At 45.6% G+C, this 21,368-nt stretch overlaps 1 protein-coding gene across 4 annotated transcripts in view; it reads left to right on the top strand.

Moving 5' to 3' along the window:
- The first annotated feature begins 224 nt into the window (after window positions 1-224).
- The window catches only part of LOC147883989 (uncharacterized), a 39,935-nt gene continuing 18,791 nt past the window's right edge, over window positions 225-21,368 (top strand). For all 4 annotated transcript variants that reach the window (XM_087398614.1, XM_087398615.1, XM_087398613.1 and 1 more), the window contains exon 1: window positions 225-547. In XM_087398614.1, coding sequence (XP_087254740.1) covers window positions 344-547 — 204 coding nt within the window. In that variant the 5' untranslated portion in view covers window positions 225-343. The remainder of the gene's footprint in view (window positions 548-21,368) is intronic.

The following is a 21,368-nucleotide window of genomic DNA, read 5'->3' as shown; positions in this document are numbered from 1 at the left end:
AAAGTGCCAATAGTGGTGCCCCATACGGGATGACCAAGATAGAATCCAGAGCTGCGCCCGGGGCATGAGCTCTTGAAAGTGCCAATAGTGCCCCATACCGATGACCAAGATAGAATCCTGAGCTGCGCCGGGGAACGGCAAGCACCTTTCAACCAAGGCCAGAGCGACACAGCCCATTTTAAGGCCGAGCTCCATCAATAGATAGAACAAACGGTGAGCAACAAACAGAAGGCAGCAGAGCGAGATAAAAGCCAACGCTCACTAATAATAAGCAGCCCTAGGAAGACAACGAGCTGAAGTCTCATATACATATTTTTTTGTTTGGCTGTGTTGCGGACCTCGAATGGCGCCCCCTTTGAAGGGGGAAGTGAGGCGATTGGCGGATGCATTTCCTTTGGCTGACGCGGAGAGGGCCTCCCAGCATGTCCAGGATGCTCTGCAAACTCAGCATCATACGCTTCAAACTCTGACCGGTTACCTTAAGGACAATCAAGAGCTCTCAAAGCTTGTTCAGGAACTACCAAATAAAATCACACACAATATAATGGTCAGTACACAAATTCTGTTAAGGATTTTAATGCATGTCATAAACTTTAAAATCTTAAATTTGATGCTGAGAGAGAAGGGCATCTGGACAATCGCAGTTTCTCTAGGATACAAATATCATGTATATTTACTCGTTAGATCTATCTTGTCATCCACTCATGGCCTACAGCATAGAACACTGTGTCTATGCAATAGATGTTCAGAAACAATACGCCTTATCTGAGTCTCTGTTCACACTCCTTCTTATATATAAAAGTTTGAAGCAGAGATGCCAGGCCTTCTGGCTACAGGATTTGCTGCTTTGGAAGAGTCAACTACACTCGTGCATACAATCATGGCTGCATGCTCTGGTTTATAACGGGCCAAGCTCTGCAATCTTGCATCTCGGTGTGCTGTTCTTTCTGAATTTGATGCGGTTCTGAACTTAGCATCACATGCTGATGAGCTACGCCCGCTAGCATTTAGGTTGGTCACTATTACTGTTGGCTTTCATGCCAATTCTAGCCAGCTGGTCTGCCTGATTGAATAGGCCTTCCTCCTGCTTCTTATGTTCTGTTGCCCCGCTAGGTGCTTGCATATGGCTTGGAATTACCTTTGGGACCCTGCTTAGCTTAAAGACAGGCTTGAGAATCCAACCATGCAAAGGCTCTGTCCACATAGTGTGCCACATGCACCACTAGCCTTTTAGGATGCATTGACATGACGTTATTTTAATCACTAGGAGAGCATGTTTCTACGCAGGTAGAATACAGGTACGCAAGGTTCACTTTTGTCGTTATCCAATTCTGGGACTCCAGGACATCTACATAGTGCATATGCGCTTCATCGTACGGCTAGAACAGTGGAAATAGCAGAGCGTGAAGTACAGCATGGACCTGGGGCTAGAACAGTGGAAATAGCAGAGCGTGAAACACAGCATGGACCTAGCTGGCCCGCACCAAAGGAGCATTAATTATCAGGCAGCAAGGGGGCAGTTGTTGTCATGGGCATCCACAGCCAGCGGCCATGCTGGACTGCCACACAGGCAGCCAGCTCAGCACTCGCAGTAACAGTCGCAGCAAAGGCGCCACATCAGCAGCGTCACGTCAGCAGCCAGTCGGCTGCCACATGGACTGGTCGGTGCCACATCAGCAGCCGGTCATCCATGACAGCCCAGTCGGTGGGCAGCAGTAGGGTCGGCCATTCTGGTCGGTCAGTTTTGAGGTCTAAGGGGGCCTATAAAAAGCAGTTCCTTGGCCTTCATTTCTCATCCCACCTCAGGCCTTCCAACCTTCAGTGAAGCAGCACCTAGGCCTCCCTGCAGCAGACCAGCAGGGTAGCCTCAGCCTCTAGTGAGGATTCACCTCCTCTCCAGTTTTGCAGTGAGGGTTTCAGCCCCTTCATACAGTTGTATTCAGCCCTTTGGGCATTCATTATTCAGTTGTATCTATTTCCTCTTCGGAGGTCGATTACATTCTCTCCCTCTGATTCTCTCACTCACATCCATAGCATCACTTTGTGTATTGAGTGCATTATCTTGCAGTTGCAGTTAGTGAGCAGGAGAGAGAGTGAGGATAGTCTATCTCCCGCTACATTGGTATCAGAGCTTCAGATTCTTTCCTGAGACAGAGGGTTATCCTTGTTGATGAGGCCAAGATCGTGGAACTAGAGCAGATTTTACTTCATTGGTTCAAAAGAGGAACAAGCAATCGACAACGTTTGTATGCCATCAAGTTCAAGCACAGGGGCTCCCACGAAGCACAAAAGCAGCCCCTTGGCCTTCATTTCTCATCCCACCTCAGGCCTTCCAGAAGCAGCACCTAGGCCTCCCTGCAGCTGACCAGTAGGGTAGCCTTAGCCTCTTCAAGGATCTAGTGAGGATTCACCTCCTCTAGGTAGTTCTAGTCTTCTAGTTTTGCAGTGAGGGTTTCAGCTCCTTCATATAGTTGTATTTAGCCCTTTGGGCATTCATTATTCAGTTGTATCTATTTCCTCTTCGGAGGTCCATTACATTCTCTCCCTCTGATTCTCTCACTCACATCCACAGCATCACTTTGTGTGTTGAGTGCATTATCTTGCAGTTGCAGTTAGTGAGCAGGAGAGAGAGTGAGGATAGTCTATCTCTCGCTACAGTTGTGGTCACTTCTAATACTCCCTTAGGACCTACAAAAGCTGGCCTTCCCCAATTATGTTGCTATGGAAGGAAGAATTTCGGTTTCATTAGAACAGGATTACTCATTTCAAGATATGAGACAAGGACATGGGACAAAATCTTTTGGGAGGAGGATACATAGCCAATGTGTGAACAACGAGTAGAAATGGGCCTACTCAAAAGTGTAGGGAAAGATTCAGTAAGATTGTGCTTGTGCCTAGAGCGAGTTTTTCAGGACTTTCTTAAACAAAGGAGTGACAAGGCAATTTGTGCATATTTTCTAAAGGTCCTCAAGGCCAGCTGAATTGTTGGATCAAATAAGCATGTAGATCAACGAATAAAACTAGACAACAGTACATCTTACTTGAGCTCCTTAATTCACGCACTGCTCTTGTTCTGCACACACAAGCTTTGCAATATTTGCTAAGGCTTTTGTTTAAAAATATTTCTATCATCTTTTGGGATTGCTCCTTTTTTGGTATTTGAACTTTCTTCTTGATAAATCTCTGTTTCCTGTCATCACAGCCTCATTCATTGTCAGGATCACCTTGAGCTTCTACCCTGGCCACGGGCCCAGATTTCATGTATTAGATCTGACATGATATGATTTTTTCAGTTCATTGTTAGTGTGATGCCCGATTAGAGGCTCAACCCTTTCAGGTCATTGTATTAGGCTTCTTTTAGTCTCATACACGCTTCGATCTTTTGAAGACTTTTAATAAACTTTCTCTCTCTCTCTCTCTCTCACACACTTTTTTTTTTGGTAAAATCCATTGTATTTATATCCTCATAAATTTACAATATGGGAAGTCTCCCACACACTAGCAAAGAACTCCAAAAGAGAGCCCGATAGAAGAACTCAAAAACAAGTAGAGAACACTTCAAGGCTAGTAGCATCCAAATCCCTTGCAGCAAGACTGTCATGTAAGGATTGCTTGAGGGACATTCTGAAGAAAATATATGCCTGAGGAAACTGTTGACCCATCCTAGAATGCAGTCTCTGTGTCCAGATGGTCCATAATACCCAAAAGCGAGTCCAATGAAAGAAAAGGAGTAATGGAGACATCTGAGATGAGAGGCATCCAAACATCCAGAAAAGTTTCCCAAATCTGATAGAAGGGAACCGAAGCCGCAGTAAATGAGAAACATGAGTGATCAATGTGCGAGAGTGCGGGCAAAACCATAATAAGTGAGGAACTGTCTCGCGGGGATGAGAGCAACGGGGGCAGAAAGGAGAAGCAATGCGGCGTGCTGCCAATTTCACCCCAATGGAAAAGGCTCCCACTATACATCTCCAAAAGAAAAGCCTCTGTTTCAATGGCAATTTGGCTTTCCAGATTTTCATGAGTCGGGATTGCCACCAAGATAAAGGCCTATCCAAATTCCAAAGAGTGTTGGCATGCTTGTCAATCCATGGCTGTGGAAGAAGAAATCTGTAAACCTTCGAGGAGGTCAGATTGTGTATTGAGAGCGTATGGGTAGCAGGAGGTATGGAAGTCAAATTCCAGTCCATTAATCTGTCCTGTGCAAACAGTGGAGGAACCGGAACAAATGGCTGCAACATAGTTGAAAGTGTTCTCCAAATGGATCTATGATGCAGACCCAAGGAGAATGTCCTGCAAGCTTGTGGAAATGAAAGTGTATAGCCTTGTTGATCCACAACATCACCAACAAATCTTATGCCCAATTTCATGAGATTATATGCTTTGATAGGTGCCTGTAAAGCGAGAGGCGATGCAAACACCTTGCTCCAATGGATGCTTTCCAATCGAAAAGAATTACCATGATGAGAGGAAGCACCTGTCCATTTTGCATATGAAAGAATTCTCTTCCAATCATGAAGAAAAGCAGTAGAAACAGGGCAACCAGGAATTTTTCCCTGAAAGGAAGATAAAACTGCTTCCCAGTGATCTGTAATCCAATGCCCATATGCATGGGAAGCCATGTTTCCACACATAGCTGCTAACATAATAGCCCATGGTTGTTTTTGCTGAAAAAAATCAGCAATCATAGTGCTCTTTCTTGCCAACATATGAACCTGGAGATTGAGAATATTCAGCCCCCCATGAGTCTTGGGTGAACAAATAGACTGCATAGGTAGTAGTCGCAAAGCTTTTTTATGAGATTTGCTTTTCCAAAATATCTCCATAGCTTGGGACATATAGGAAGCCAAATGCTTGAAAGACCAAGGAAGAAGAGGCAAATAAAATTGCACATATGCCATAATGATGGACTGTACTATCCGGAGTCGAACATGTAGAGGCCAAGTGGACAAATGCCAGTATTCCAGCTTCTTGTTGATCTTTTGAAGCACCCATTTGAGCTGTTGTTGCGGAGTAATATTCCAGCCAATGGGGTATCCGAGATGTCTGACAATAGTAAGGGAAGAGATAATGTGGCCTGGCCAAAAAAGTGCATGCCAATCAGCTTCTTTCAAAGCTAGAAGTTTTGATTTCTGAAAATTGATATGCAGTCCAGCAGCTATGCCAAAATCATTCAGTGTATGCATCAAACGAGAAAGATCACTTTGAGAATTCCTTGGCATGGAGTATGAATCATCAGCATAGGCCTGTGCAAGAAAAGACTGTGCCCCTGGAATTTGCAAGCCATGAAGCTGTCCTGTATCTGCCAGATAGTCCATATGCAAGAGTAACGGATGGGTAGCAATGGCATACAGTAAGGAACTAAGAGGGCAACCCTGTCTCACTGAGCGAGTCATAGTCCAGGTTCTTGACAACCCACCACCAAGCAAGCACTGTGCCGTGGCGTGAGAATAAAGCCAGTAAATGATGTGGACGAGTCGAGGGCCAAATCCCAATTTTTGCATAGTTTGAGAGATGAAATCCCAATGGACAGTATCAAAAGCTTTCGCAATGTCTACTTGCAGAATGAGAACATCTTGTTTAGAATATTTGGCATACTCAATCGCAAGCAAGGCATTGGAGATATTGTCAGTGATCTGCCTTCTGGGGACAAACCCATACTGCCTAGGATGAAGTCCTGCTTGCAAGAGGAAGCGAACCCTGAGGACAATCATTTTAGCAATGAGTTTGTAAATGACAGGCATGAGGGATATAGGCCGCCAATCAGCCATCGTCTCACACAACCTTTTTTTGGGAATCAATTTTACTAGGCCATGTTTCCAGGATGGAGGAAGAGATTGTTCTGCCCAAGCATGATTGATCATTAGAAGGAGAGTGTTCTTGAGATCACCCCAAAATGCACGGAAGAATTCAACAGTCAGTCCATCCCAACCAGGGGAGCTGCTTTTGCATAGATGACTCAAAGCATCTTCCAGTTCACTAAGCATAAAAGGCTGCTCCAATGCATGGGCCTGTTCCCGAGATACTATGGGCTGAACATGCATAAGGAATTGAGACCTGGCTGCATTTACTTGCATCAAATGATCAGGTTGAGAAGAAAGGAGATGCTGAAAATGACTAGAACATTGCAATTCCAAGTCTGATTTGGAAGTGGTCCAGGTGCCATCAGCTTTCTTGATCCTGCAAATATCCTCCTTTCGCCTATCCGCATGGAGACTTTTAAAAAAGGCTTTGGAGGAGCAGCCCTTATCCAAAAGGGGTTTCATACGAGCTCGGATTTGCCACTTCTTTAATTTGCGAAGATCATTTTGATGGATGATATGAACCGCATAAGCACAAGAATCCTGTTCAGAAGAAGTAAGCTGCCTATGAGAACTGATTGCATCCATTTGCTGCTTGTGGGATTGAGCCCATTTTATCTTGAGCCGAAGGTTTTCCATGTAACTCCGTCCGTAGTCTTGAATAACAGCCTGTAAGCGATGAGCAAGACTGATCCAAGCAAAATCCATATCCTCCTGAGCATGTAAGAGGAGGGGACGGACAGCCACTCTCACCATGTTCTGAAATTGTTGATGAAGCAAGTAGGCACTATTAACATGGAGCAAGCGATGACCAAAAAAAGGCATATCATCTGTCAGACGTGCTATTGATAATGTCAAGCATACTGGAAAATGATCAGATAGCAGGAGGGAGTGATCAATCCGCAATGTACATGTAAAATCAGCATACTGCTGAGCATGCAGCAAATACCATCTGTCAAGTCGAGCCCAGTAATGAGTAAAGGCATTGTGATGATATGTATAACCCATATCTGTGTCCCTTGTTGAGAGCCATAGATCTTGTGCATGCAGAGATGAGAGCATATCTTCCCAATGTCGGAACTCAGTGGGGATCATGTGAGAGCGATGAGTAGTATTGTCTTGGGAGGCAGGCGAATTGTTAAAGTCTCCACACAAAAAAGCATTGGAAAGCCATGGGTATTGTTTGAGGGAGGCCCACATTTGAGCTCTAGTCGCAGAAGTTTGTGAGGCATAAACAGATGCTATTTCATAGAGAGTATCCTGCCAGGTGCACCTGATCACCATCCATCGACCCTGAGGATCATTGTGGGCCACCGTGGGCTGTATATCATGTTTTACCAGCATGCAAACCCCCGAAAAGTGCATTGTACCAGCATAAAAAATATCATAACCAGCATAGTGGCCTTGCTGGCCAGCCAAGAAGTGTTGGTTGTGTTCTTGTAAGGAGATCACATCGGGATGCATTCTATGTACATAATGCCAGAAAAGTCTCCACTTATTGACATTGCAAAGACCCTGAACATTGTATGTAATGCAAGTAATTGAAGTAGACATAAAAGATATGTACAGTCAAACCAAAAGGCAGAATAGAGTGTAAACTGTTAGGCCTCAGCCATGACATCAACATCCACCTGGGCTCCTGGATCATTAGCTCTATGATCCTCATCATTATCACATACAGGGATGCCTCTTTTTAGCACATCAACCCACAGTTGAGAAGCAAGGCTGTCAGCAGGGGAAGAGGTCTGACCAGGGGTAGAAATTGAAGCATCCCAATGGCGAGATTGTAGTGGACGTGGTTTGAGAGCAAAAACCTTTTTGGGTTGCTGCCAGGCACCCTGGGGAGAGACATGAGATTCTGAAATTTTGCCCTTACCCTTATCCTTTTGCTTAGCTGAAACCTGAAGTACATTTTCTTTGGAAGGGACAGATTTGAGAGCCACATCACCCAGTTTGGTAGGCATTGCCTTAGACCCCGAGGCATAAGTCGGAGGGGGAGTATTTTCTGGAGCAATAGCTGTGGGTGGAAGCTGATGCAGAAATGCAGGACACTGTGAGGCTAAGTGGCCAAACTTATGGCATGTGAAACAAGCACCTGCAAAAACTCCCCATTTCAAGTCAAAATATTTTTCACCAAGGGGAACATCCTCCACTTCTACCGCAATGGAAGGAGGGGTTGGGTGATCTGTATCCCAAAGAATACAAAAGCGATTGCGATTACCCGAAGGGCGGGGTGGGCATACAACTTGCCCCAAAGTGGCTGCCAAACTTGGTAACTCAGCCCTCATATAGTCTGGAAAATCCACTACCTCAACCCATACAGGGCAGTGATGTCGAATGAGGCTGTGGTAATCTTTGTTTGGCGACCATGGCATGACATGCACCATTTGTCTGCCATAGAAAAGGGGCGACATCTCCAAAATCTGCTGGCGATATGAGGCATCCGAAAAGTGCACCTCATAAAAACCCCTAGAAGCAAAATATACCCCTTCAACAAAGCAGCCTCCCAACAATGCCTGAACCCACTGAGCCACATCATTTGCTGAAGGTAACTTTCCTGGGAAGAAGATGATAACTGCTTGCTGAGAGAATTTTCGAAGAGGAGCAACCAATGATGGAAGCTTCAACTTGTATTTGATGGCCGGGGGAGGTTTGGCCCACTCCTTCCGGCTGTGCTGAAATTCATCTTTAAGCATATCAAAGACATAGTGAGCGTCGACCGAATCTGTAGTAGAAAAATCAACCTGTTGTCTTTTGGAGTCCCGGGTCGACTCCTTACGAGAGTAGCTTTTGAACTGATCTTCCATGAAGAGAAACAGGGCAGGATTGAAGGAAGGGCGGAACAAAGAAGGGCTGTACGGACGAAGAATAGGCTAGAGATGCGAGCTGTACGGAATGAAGGAGGAGGCAGGGAGAGTAAAGACTGTACGGATTTCAGAAGTGGAAAGGGCGGCTGACGCAGCAGGCAAGACTATATGTACGGAAAAGGGCAAGTGGTACGGCTGTGCAACGGGGAAGATGGCGTAGGGCAAGCAGACGCGACGGAGCAACGCAGAGAAAGAGAAGTGTGGCTGTACGGCGTCCGTACAGTTGTACGGGCAGAACGCAGGAGCGAGCGGAAGAACGCAGGGATGAACAGAAACGTGACGCGGACGTGTACGGAGAGCGCAGGGATGAGCGGAGACCCTCGAGTCGTGTTCGTTTCTCTCGCACACTTCGTCTCCCTCGCCGTCGTCTCTCCTCCTCCACTCTCTCTCACACACACACACACACACACACACACATTTTGGTGAAAACTTTGATTGCTTTATATTACAAGATAGCTATCCCAAAACTGGGAAGTTGAAAGATTACATCAAGAGAAAATCTCTGTGTAGGATAAATATACATCATAATCTATGTTGTGAGTTTGTAGAAAATTGAAGAGCGATTGCTGCAAAGAGCGACAAAAAAAAAAAAAAGTAGAAAAAAGACTCTGTGGTCTATCTTTCCAAAGAGTCCAGAGTGCCCAGTAGCGAACCCAGGTAAAGAACAACTAAAAATCCGGCCGTTGAGGATAGATCCCAAACAGCTAGAAAAGCTTTTCGAAAGAAGCCTTAGGAAATCTAAGTCGCAATCTCTGCCGAAGGATGCCCAAGAAGCTCCATGTCTCGGGGCAGTGCCAAAAAATATGAGATACAGATTCCCTCGGAGCCAAACACCTATGACAAATAGCTGGAACAATACGTCTGCATGATAAAAGCTGTCCAAACGGAACTACCCCCAATAGAACACGCCATAGAAAGACCTGTTGTCGTAGAAGGACCTTGGAGTGCCAAATCTGTTTCAATCTTTTCCTCCATCATTTGACTGGCCGATGTAAACACCAAATCTGATTAGCCTTGTCTGACGCCCAAGGTGGAGACAGCAGAACTTTATATAATAAAGATGAGACTGTAATATTAAACAGCTTCAAAGGACGAATGGATGAGTGTTTTGGAAGAAGAGTCCAATCCTAAAGCCTGTCTTGAAGTTCTAAAGGCGGTATTGGCTGAAATGGCTAAAGCATCCGAGTAATGACTTGCCATACAGGACGATAATGCATCCCTAAACCATATTTTTTAGTAGCCAAAGGAAAGGATAAAAGAGTGCCACCATTTTGAATTGACATCTGCGATAGAGGAGATCCCTTTTGAATTAAGAAAATATGAGCGTCTGGGCTCATATAAAGCCAATGGTGGAGAAAAAACCCATGACCGGTGGATGCTCTTAGCTCTCAAAGAGTTACCCTGCAAGGAGTCCCAGCCATGCCAAGCCAAATGCGAGAGAATATGTTTCCAATCCAAAAACATTTGAGAAACAAGAGGGCAACCTTTAACCTTGCCTTCAATACTGCCCAATAGAAAATCCCACTGAATAGGTTGCCAATAGCCAAAAGTAGGAGTAGTAAGTTGAAGAAGTAAGTAGCGCATCATAGCAGCCCAAGGGTAATCACCATGTAGGAATTGCAGCATCATTTTCCCTTTATGAGCCCGAATTTGCACATGAATGTTGAGAATATTCAACCCCCCATGCAATTTTGGTGAACATAGTTGCTATACTGGAATCAAGCGCAAGCTTTTCCTGCCATGCTTTGAACGCCAGAAAATTTCCATAGTGGCGGACATAAAGGATATAAGATCTCCTTTCTTAAAAAAGATCAATGGCAGATAAAATTGAATCTAGACCACCAAAATAGATTGAAAAATTTTGAGCCGGACATGCAAAGGCCAAGTAGCTAACTTCCAATATTCCAGCTTTTTCTTTAATTTGGCAAGAACCCAATCAATTTGTTGACGACGGGTAATTGACCAACCCAAAGAATAACCAAGATGACGTACCAATTGATTGGGTGGGACAATTTCCCCCGGCTATACTAATCTTTAGAATGCAAAGGCAACAAGCGAGATTTCTGAAAATTGAGATGAAGGCCAGCTGCCAGCCCATACAATGAGAGAGCTGCATAAGCGAAGAAAGGTCCCTTTCAGTATTCCGTGGCACCAAAAAGGAATCATCCGCATAAGCTTGAGCAACCAGAGGGCTACTTCCAGGAACATGCAAGCCATGTAACATGGTAGTCGCCACCAAATGGTCAATATATTGAAGCATAGGATGCGTGGCTATATTATATAGAATAGCACTAAGAGGACAGCCTTGGCGAACTGAAAACGGAGTGTCCAAGCTTTAGAAATATCCTACGACAAGATGCATGCAGCTTTGCTGTTACTGTAGAGCCAAAAGATGATATGCTGCAATTTCTGACCAAAACCCAAAGCTCACATGGTCTGAGCTATAAAATTCCATTGGATGGTGTCAAAAACCTTCGCAAAATCTACTTGCAACTAGAGAATATCCTATTCAGTATACTTGGCATACTCAATCCCAATATAGGCATTTGCAGTATTGTCAGTTATATGCCTACGAGGAATAAAACCATATTGCGCCGGATGAAGGCCATCATGCAAATATTCTTTGATATGATCAACCACCATTTTGGTGACGATCTTATAAATAACAGGCATCAGAGGGATAGGCCTCCTATCAGCCAGAGATTCAGAGATTGGCTTCTTGGGCAGAAGTTTTACAAGCCCTTTCTTCCAAGAATCCTGCATGTATTGATGTTGCCAAGCACTATTTATCATTTGCAGCAAAGGAGACTTGAGAAGATCCCAATATGCCAAGAAGAATTCCCAAAGCATGTGTTGGTGAGAAAATGGGAGTGACATGCTGTAATAATCGCTGCCTTGCTGAAATAACCTCCTACGAAGGAGGATCTGCTTTAGCCTGCTTTAGCAAATTGAGCAGCAAAATGACAAACACATGGTGCGGCAAGCTGTGCTCGAGAAGAAGTCCATACACCATTAGAGAGAAGAACCCTGCAAATACTTTGAGAGTGCCTTATAGTGTAAGCCTTTAAAAAAGGCTTTCGATGAACATCCTTTATCCAAAAAACCCCTTTGCTGTGCCCATGTCTCCCATTTAGAGATTTTTCCATTGTCATTGCATTGCAAACAATGTTTAGCTTGGCATAAAATCTGATTTTCTTCCATAGAAATATTGATACGACTCAGCTCAGTCAAGGATTGACATGTAAATTTAGCATGAGCAACATTCTCTCTCAAAGTCTTCATGTAAGCTTTTCCATAATTGCGAATAACTGCTTGCATTCTAGCAATGAAAGCTTCCCAAGCAATGCCAAAGCGATATTGTTGTGATAAGGGGTGGACAGCCTCATAAACCATGGCCTTGTATGCATCATGCGCCAAATAACTATTATTGACAATGAGTAGCCTTCTTTGAATAAGCCGATCATCAAGCATGTCATGAAGAGAGATCCTCAACCACAAAGGGGCATGATTAGAATGCGTAAAATCATAATCCATCCATAATTTAGCAGTGAGATAATCATAGTGCTGAGGATTAACCCTGTACGAATGATCTAGACGAGCCCGATAATCATGTACCAATAACCGTGTACCAATAATCATAGTGCTGAGGGTTAACCTTGTACCAATCATAGTGCTGTGGATTAACCCTGTACCAATGATCTAGACGAGCCCGATAAGAAGATTGAGCGTTATGCTGAAAAGTATAGCCTGGCAACATTGGCTGTGATTCTTTCCAAAGGTCAATAAGATTGAGCTGGAGTAACAGATTCGACCTATGATGGCGTTCAGAAGCCAACATGTATGGCCAGAAGTATTATCACCCTGCTGAGGAGGATTATTAGAATCCCCCCCCCCCACACACACAGCGCTCTTGTTTCCTCCCTCTTGCCTTCGTTTCCACTTTGTTCTTCTCCTGATCCTAGCGGGGTCGACCATGGCCCAGTTAGTTCTCAGCTATGGAGTCTCCCCTCCCTAGCAAGCAAGCCCAAAGGTTGCCTAACTGCTGCTGTTGACCTCTGTGCCTCACGCTCACACACCCTGCCTCCTTTAGCACCTAGCCTTCTTTACTCCCCAACCTCGCACCCACGCACCTTTCCTCCTTTAGCCCCCAACAGTACACTCAGGACTGCTTATCGAGGATGCTCACGCGTCAGCAACCCTTGGCCACTTCAGATCCTGCTGCCAGGAGCCTCTTGTCTTCAGCAGAGCAGCGACAGATCAATGTTGGATGTTATGGATGGCATACTTTTTTGCATGCTTTTGTTAGTTTAGTGGTGTTTGCTTTGTGTTTTTGAGATTTGTGTCTCCAAGATATGATTATTCAGCATTAGACTGAATATCAGGGAAGCTAGTAAGTATTTTGTTGATGCATATTTTGATTTGATCTATTTCTCTCGTAATGCTCAGCCTCCTCCTTCAACTGGCACACAACGTGCTACTCTGCGCCGGGAGCACTCTTATTTGAACGGCTTCAATCCCTCAGCTCACATGGATGCACCACTGATCCACGAACCTAAGATGATTAACAGGTTTGCTTTTCACTCTGCAATCTCCTCTAATCTGTAGCATGATGCTCCACACATGGTCGTCCATGCTCTACCTGATCTGCAACCCGCTCTGACCAACCCAAGATCCAGCCCCTCAGGCTGTCTCTAGCACAAGGAAGCCCTTTCCAAAATGAACCCTTCCACTCAGTACTCAATCTGCTTGACAGCCTTTGCATGCATCACAGATGGTCAATCCTTATCGATTTTGCACTTGGCTAGCTTTTGATCAGCTATCTGAATCTCGCTCGGATTTTTGTCGTACACTGTTTCAGCTTCAGCCCCACAATCTACTTGTTAGCCTGTTCCAGCCTTCCAGGTCACCCTGGAACTACTACGAGTAATTCTGAACCATTGGTCGTCGTTCTGAGGATCACCCTGCAATGGAACTTCCACAACACCACCCAAACCACTTAACCAAGAGTGTCACGCTCCAATTCACTTTCTCCAATCAAAACCATTCATAGGCTTCCGAGACTAAGTCACCACCCAGCCGATTGCAATCTATACTCGCTCAATGTAGGCATACCCTGAAGTGGGCCTGTCTCTCTCTTTTCTTTCCACCTTTGCATGAATCAGATCACCCCATGATCCCCAAGAAGGTTCATTACCTAACATGGTGAGTACCATGTGTTCACCCAAATGCACTAACCTTCTAGCCATCTTGGGTGTCCACATTAATTTCTAGCCACCTCTTTGCCCCTCGGCACATGACTAGCAAATCACCCCAAACAAATCTATTAAATCTTCTAGTCGTCTCGGAACCTCTTGACATACAAATCCTTTACTGTAATTATTTCAACACACATTATAACCACCCATTTACATTTATATACATTACAACAGTCTCTCTAAGGATTTTCTGTCACCGATCTATTACATTCTAATTGGAATGTAATAAATATGCTAGGATGCACAACCATTAATCACACTTCAGCATGTGAACACAAGATAGATAGAAGACATTCAGAACCAGGAGAGAGAACACTGAGATGTACAGCCAAAAGACCTCATATTTCGATGTAGAAACAAAGTACAAAACCTATCCAAAATATGTACCAACACTTGCAGCATATGCTGGAAGAAGCACCCTGTATGCTGCGCTATCTTCTGCAAACTCCCCCTGAACGTCTGTGTCTTTATAGTAGGCTTTAGAGCTGCTCTGCTCTAGGCTGAGCCCTTTGCTACACTACTCATGCACTCCCGATTGCTCTCCAACCTAGTCTGCACACTGACTAACTGAATTGCCCCTCAAAAAGGGGCATTTATATAGGGCACAAGGCCCTCCAAGTACTAGCCGACCAGGGGCCTGATCTGGCGGACCAGTCTTGGTTCTGCCAACCTCAGGCTGGGGTACTGCCGACCTGATGCCGATCAACCACTGTGGGCCCTGTCCAGCAGCCAACCTTGGTCCGTGCCTATAAATGGCCCAACCCCCCCCAACCTTTGTGACACATCCCAGCACTCCTGAAACCCCTGATCTGCAAAACAACCACACACAACATCAGAACTGAGCAGGCTGCTCACCACCCAACCGTGACATCTACGGGATGTGATCCCGAATCAGAAGATGTCCCCTCCGAGCCACGAGCTGAGCTACTGGCACGAACTCCCAATCAGATCCAAACCAGCCTGGTGTCCCATACCACCAGGTGGCGCTGTGAAGCCCTGGATCTGCCACTGGGCCTTGGGCTACGCTAAGATGCAGGCGCGCGTCCGCGACTCAATCCAGGATCAGACCTGGCACCTGGGAACGAAACTTGCTCCCAACTGCACACTGAGAACTGAACCCCCTGGGCCTCTTTTATAGACTTGGGCCCCGGCGCCAAAAATAGCGAAGACCTATAAATAGTTCGTACCCTTGCCACTCAACCCGAGAATCAAGCTTGCCTAGCTCTAAGCCTCCCCAGGCTAACCTGAGCTAGTTCTGTGTACCTAGTACACGTCAGATACCAATCCGTGCACATGACATACTCCCCCTCCTCTAAGAACTCACTCCTGAGTTCGCTAAGAAATCTAGAAATGTTCTTTGGAGGTTTTGTAATGTCTCCCATGTTGCATCCTCCTCAACACGATCCTTCCACTTGATCTTGTATTCCGTGATAGTACGATTACGAATCTGTCTTTCGCGAAATTCAAGAATACAATCAGGTTTGTGAGGAATAAAAGTTAAATCTGTAACTTCTATAATCTCATGAGGAGAAACAAGTTGATCATCTGCACCCAAGACTTCTTTCAGTCTACTGACATGAAAGACTGGATGTACTTCAACATCAGGAGGCAATTCTAGTCGATATGCAACTGGTCCAATTCTTTTAATGACCTTGAATGGGCCACAGTATCTGGGGGATAATTTTGGAACCAAACCAGTACTTAGGCTCTTGGATTCCTTAGGAATTCTCAAATATACCATCGTTCCCTGAGAGAACTCTCGGGGTGAACGATGTCTATTAGCATAATATCTGTCCCGATCTTGGGCACTTCTAATAGACTCCTTGGCAAACTGCAACATTTCCTGCATATCTAGCAAGAAATTCTTAGCAGGATCATTTTGAATCCCTTTTAATCCAACCATAACTGGTGACTTAGGTTGAAACCCGTACATAAGCATAAAAGGACTGTAACCTGTACTAGAATGCTTTGCACTGTTGTAAGCAAATTCAATCATAGGTAGATAATCTTCCGATGAAGACTGTCTCTTAGATACATATGCCCGAAGCATGTCTTCTACCAACTGGTTGACCTTTTCTGTACTGCCATCGGATTGTGCATGATCCGAGGAACTCATACTTAGAGTAGTTTCTAACTTCTCAAAAACAAGTGTCCAAAAGTTACTTGTAAACTTTGAGTCCCTGTCACTGACTATGTCAGATGGCAAACCATACAGCTTGAACAAGTGGTCCACAAACTCGTGAGCCAACTGAACAGCTGAAATAGTTGTTCTTGTAAGTAAGAATCTAGCCATTTTTGTCAGACGGTCGACTATGACCCAAATAGAGTCATGACCCTTGCGCGTTCGAGGTAAACCAGTAATAAAATCCATGGAAATACTTTCTCATTTATTACCTGGAATCTGTAAAGGCTGTAATAAGCCCACGCTTCTAAGGCGTTCAGCCTTAGTAACCTGACAAACCCGGCAACCTACTACATAGTTCTCTATAAATGCACACATCTTAGGCCAATAAAAGGTATGCTTCACAAGAGACAGAGTCCTATGTATACCTGGATGTCCCGCACTAGGAGCATCATGACACTCCCAGAGAATCTTGGATTTAAGGTCGAGAACATCAGGCACACAAATCTTTTCATTCCGGAACAGCAAGCCGTTCCTAATCATCCACTGACCTCCCGCCGCCTGTATCCTAGGTGGCACAATCCCTGAGTCTTGGTCAACCATGGAGCTCCCATCCTGGACTCTCTGCCAATAAGAACTGAAATGACTATCAGTTGCGTATAGCCCTCTCAAGGATTGAAATAGGTCTGAGGATATTTCCGTAAATGACAAAGCATTTACAAACTTAACTCGACTTAAGGCATCCGCCACACTATTCAACGAACCCTTACGATAACGTATCTCGAAATCAAAATCCTGCATTAATTCTGCCCATCTAGCTTTCCTTCCTCTTAATTCTAATCCATCACACACATACTTAATTGACTGATGATCAGTCAATATAAGGAACTTTGAACCATACAAGTAGTGTCTCCAAACCTTAAGAGCATACACTGCAGCATAAAGTTCCTTCTCGAGTGTGGGCCAACGATACTGAGCGTCGTCTAGCTTCTTACTCTCGAAAGCTACAGGTCTGCCCTCTTGGAATAGAGCTGCCCCAATCGCATAATCACTCGCATCGGCCTCTAAAACATAAGGCCGGGTAGGATCGGGTAATGCAAGAACGGGTGCTTTCTTGATAGAAAACTTCAAGGTTTCAAAAGCCTTGTTCATTGCATCATTCCAAGAGATCGGCTGGACCTGCGTCCACGACCTTTCAATATGTTGGTCAAGGGTGCCGTGATATGTGAATAATCACGCACGGACTTGCGAAGAAATACCGTAAATCCTTAGGAAAGAACGAAGTTGTTTCACAGTCTGAGGGATAGGCCATTCTAAAACCTTCTGGATACGATCCAGATCAATGCTAATACCTTCAGAAGAAATCTTGTGTCCTAAGTAAATGATCTCCTTCATAAAGAAGTCACATTTACTCATCTTGGCATAAAGCTGATGCTGTCTTAGAACAACTAAGACAACCCGGAGGTGTCCTATGTGATCCTCAAGCGTTTTACTATGTACCAAGATGTCATCTAAGAACACTACAACAAATTTGCCCAGAAAATCCCTGAACAAATCGTTCATCATCTGCTGAAAAGTAGCAGGAGCATTGGTCAAACCAAAAGGTAATACGAGGAACTCGTAATGACCATACCTAGTTCGGAATGCGGTCCTATCTATGTGTTTAGCATAGATACGGATTTGGTGATAACCCGTACGCAAATCAATCTTAGTGAAATACTTCGCTTCCGCCAAACGGTCTATCAAATCATCGGAACGAGGTAAAGGATAGCGGTTCTTAATTGTGACTTTATTCAATCGTTTGTAATCTATACACATTCTCCAGGAAGAATCTTTCTTCTTTCTTAAGAGGACAGGTGCACCCCAAGGTGATTTACTTGGGCGGATATAGCCCATATTCAGGTAATCCTGAAGCTGGATAGCTAACTCATCCTCCTCTACCTGGCTCATCCTATAAGGTGTTACACTGATAGGTTGAGCCCCTGGGACTAAGTCTATGCGATGATCTACTGCCCGTTCTGGAGGTAAACCTTCCGGTAGTTGAGCTGGGAATACGTCCTTAAAATTATCTAACAACATTCTCAATTCACGTGTTCAAACACACTTAATTCATTCTTGTTAATTACCGAAACAACAAATGAAGAAAGTGGAATCAGAACACACTGATAGACATCATAATGAGAATTGTTTAATATATTCCGAAGCTGCATCGCAGATACAATAGGCCCCTGAGAAGGGGAAATTTGATCACACTGAATACAAAATTGGGTGTCCTTATCTACAAAAGAAAGCGTATGCTCCGTCCATCCGATCTGAATATTGTGGGTTTTAAACCACTCTATCCCGATCAACAAGTCTACATGCTCCAGATGCATAACATAACATGTAAGAGCTCCCGTGTAGGCCTGAATCCGGATAGGAAGCGCTTCAACCTTGCGATCCCAAAACTGCTTCCCAGCTGGAAGCTGCACCTCATAGGTGTGGTCGCTAGGTACTGTGGACAGCCCCATCTTCTGCACAAATTTGTAATTAACAAAATTGTGAGAGCTGCCCGGATCAAAAAGAATGTGAACCTATTGGTCCCTAACTTCTCCATAAACTCGGAAAAGATCATGGGAACCAAACAACGAAGTATTGAAAGTACAATTACAAGAGAGTGGGCAGGTAATGACATTTACTGAAATACCTGTCATCGCGACTTGGTTTGCTCCCTTGGCTGCGGTACGTGGACCCGCCTAGAGCTTCGGTCCTAGCACCAACTTTTGGTTCTTCCGCTTAGGACACTCATTCTTTGTGTGGCCCCGCTCCTCGCAATAGAAGCATCGCCCTTCTTTCTTGAGCCTCAGAGTGCGAAGGAAACGGGCTTTACCATTCTTTGCTGGAGTTAAGCTTTTCCTGGAGGCGTTGTCCGTAGACTTCGTCTCCGCAATACCAGTCGTATGCTGAAAGAACTTGCGTTTGTTCTTTCCACTCGTATCGGTAACTGTGGTTGCCTTGGTACCGGCCATGGTATCATCATATATGCGTGCATATGTCATGGCCTCCTGCAACGTTGTGCACTTGTTGTTCTTTATCTGCAACTTCTAGGAGTCTGGCAAACCATCCACGAAGAAACCGAACAAGGTCACTGGATCCATTTTAGTGGCCCTGGTTTGCAGATCCCTAAATCTTTGAAGATAAACTTCAAAGGTCAAGTTTAATTTTGACATATCGAGGGCCTTGAGCTTGCCAACGATATCGTAGTCATCCTCCTTCTTCAGGAACTCCTTCCTGAAGATGCCCTCAAAATTTGTCCAAGTATCAGGCTTAGGCTGGAGTTCTTTCCACCATAGCAAGGCTTTACCTGACATAAACCCTGCTGTAAGCTGGATCTTTTTCTCATCTGGATAGGGGTGGAATTGGAAGTGTACCTGCCACTTGTGCAACCAAGTGTCAACTACCTCCTTTGTTCTTGACTTTTGGTCACCTGGGAAAGGATCTGGAGTTATATTCGGGCCTAGCACTGAAGCCATGGCATCCACATGCGTGAGTGCCTGTACAGTGCTAGCTAGAAGGGTGAGAGTTGCTTGTATCCCCTGGAGTTGCTGTGTCAACCCCGATTGATTAGCATTGACCTGCTCGAATTTGTCATCAAGAGCAGTCGTAAATTCACTGAAGGCCTTTTTGGTTATCAGGTCGTCATAGAGACCCTGATCCTCCTCTCCCACAGGAGTGTAATCCAAGTCCTGCTCTCCCATGGTGAACTCGGGATTTGGAGCCTCAGACATGGCTGAAATCTGATTTGAATACGAACTGAGAGAAATAACTGACTGAAACGAAACACAGAGGAGAATGGAGCAGAAGAAAACTGTCCCGAAGGATGCTGACGGAAGGAGATGCTGGAACCTGGCGAATCAGAAGCCCACGAATCCCGAGACCTTTCCGAACCCGCAACCGGATACACGCGCTGCTGAAGTGGCTGTACGGTCTGCTGACGTGGACTGTACGGCCGCTGATGTGGACTGTACGGCGTCCGTACAGTCTACGGGTACTGTTTCGGTGCAGGGAGGGCTGACGCAGGGCTCGCTGCAGCGGGATCTGCACAGCTGGCGCTGACTGTGGCGTAGGCTGGCGCAGGGTATTCCGTACAGTTCCGTATGGTGCTGATGCAGAGCCTATGATGGCTGTCGCAGGCTGACACTGGCAGTGTACGGACGCTGCAGACTGCACGGTGCAGGGTAGCGCTGGCGCAGGCAGGGACGGCTGACGCAGGCTGGCGCTCAAATCGAGGCACTGCTTCGAAGCTCTAGGCTGGCTTGTGGGTAGGCTGGTACCCTGCCCCCACCTATATAGGGAGCAGGGCAGCCTTATTTGGAAACTTTGCTTCCAAAAAAGGCCAAGCTCCCCTAGCTTTGGAGGGGTGCTTTTTCGAAAAAAGCACCCTCTGCGCAGGCTGCACGCAGCCCTATGCGCAGGCTGTACGCAGCCCTATGTGCAGGCTGTAATCAGCCTTCTGCGCAGGCTGTACACAGCCTTTTCACCGCCCCACGAGCCTCATTTTGCCCCCAGACTGTTCCGTACAATCCCAGGCGCCCCTTCCTCGCCTCCCTTGCAGCTTTTTTCCGCCACTCTCTCCTGCTTTTCTGCTCTCTCTCCCCTTCCTCTAGCCTTCTCTCACAGGCCTTCAGGGATCTCGATTTTTCTCTCTCTTTTTCTTCTTCCTTTTCCTAGATATCTCTCCACCCCTCCTATCCCAGGTTTCCAGCAAAAATGCAGCAACAGATTTCGAAATTTAGGGCATACCTGGAGGGAAAACTCGTCAAAAGTTCTCGCATCAGAAGTTCCTACCTCAGGAGCTGGCTCTGATACCAACTGACACATCCCAGCACTCCTGAAACCCCTGATCTGCAAAACAACCACACACAACATCAGAACTGAGCAGGCTGCTCACCACCCAACCGTGACATCTACGGGATGTGATCCCGAATCAGAAGATGTCCCCTCCGAGCCACGAGCTGAGCTACTGGCACGAACTCCCAATCAGATCCAAACCAGCCTGGTGTCCCATACCACCAGGTGGCGCTGTGAAGCCCTGGATCTGCCACTGGGCCTTGGGCTACGCTAAGATGCAAGCGCGCGTCCGCGACTCAATCCAGGATCAGACCTGGCACCTGGGAACGAAACTTGCTCCCAACTGCACACTGAGAACTGAACCCCCTGGGCCTCTTTTATAGACTTGGGCCCCGGCGCCAAAAATAGCGAAGACCTATAAATAGTTCGTACCCTTGCCACTCAACCCGAGAATCAAGCCTGCCTAGCTCTAAGCCTCCCCAGGCTAACTTGA

This window comes from Dipteris shenzhenensis, chromosome 27, assembly GCF_047967505.1.
Source record: "Dipteris shenzhenensis isolate YYH24624 ecotype China chromosome 27, Dip_SZ_1.0, whole genome shotgun sequence".
Classification (NCBI taxonomy): Eukaryota; Viridiplantae; Streptophyta; class Polypodiopsida; order Gleicheniales; family Dipteridaceae; genus Dipteris; species Dipteris shenzhenensis.
This window is presented reverse-complemented; position numbering and strand designations above follow the sequence as displayed.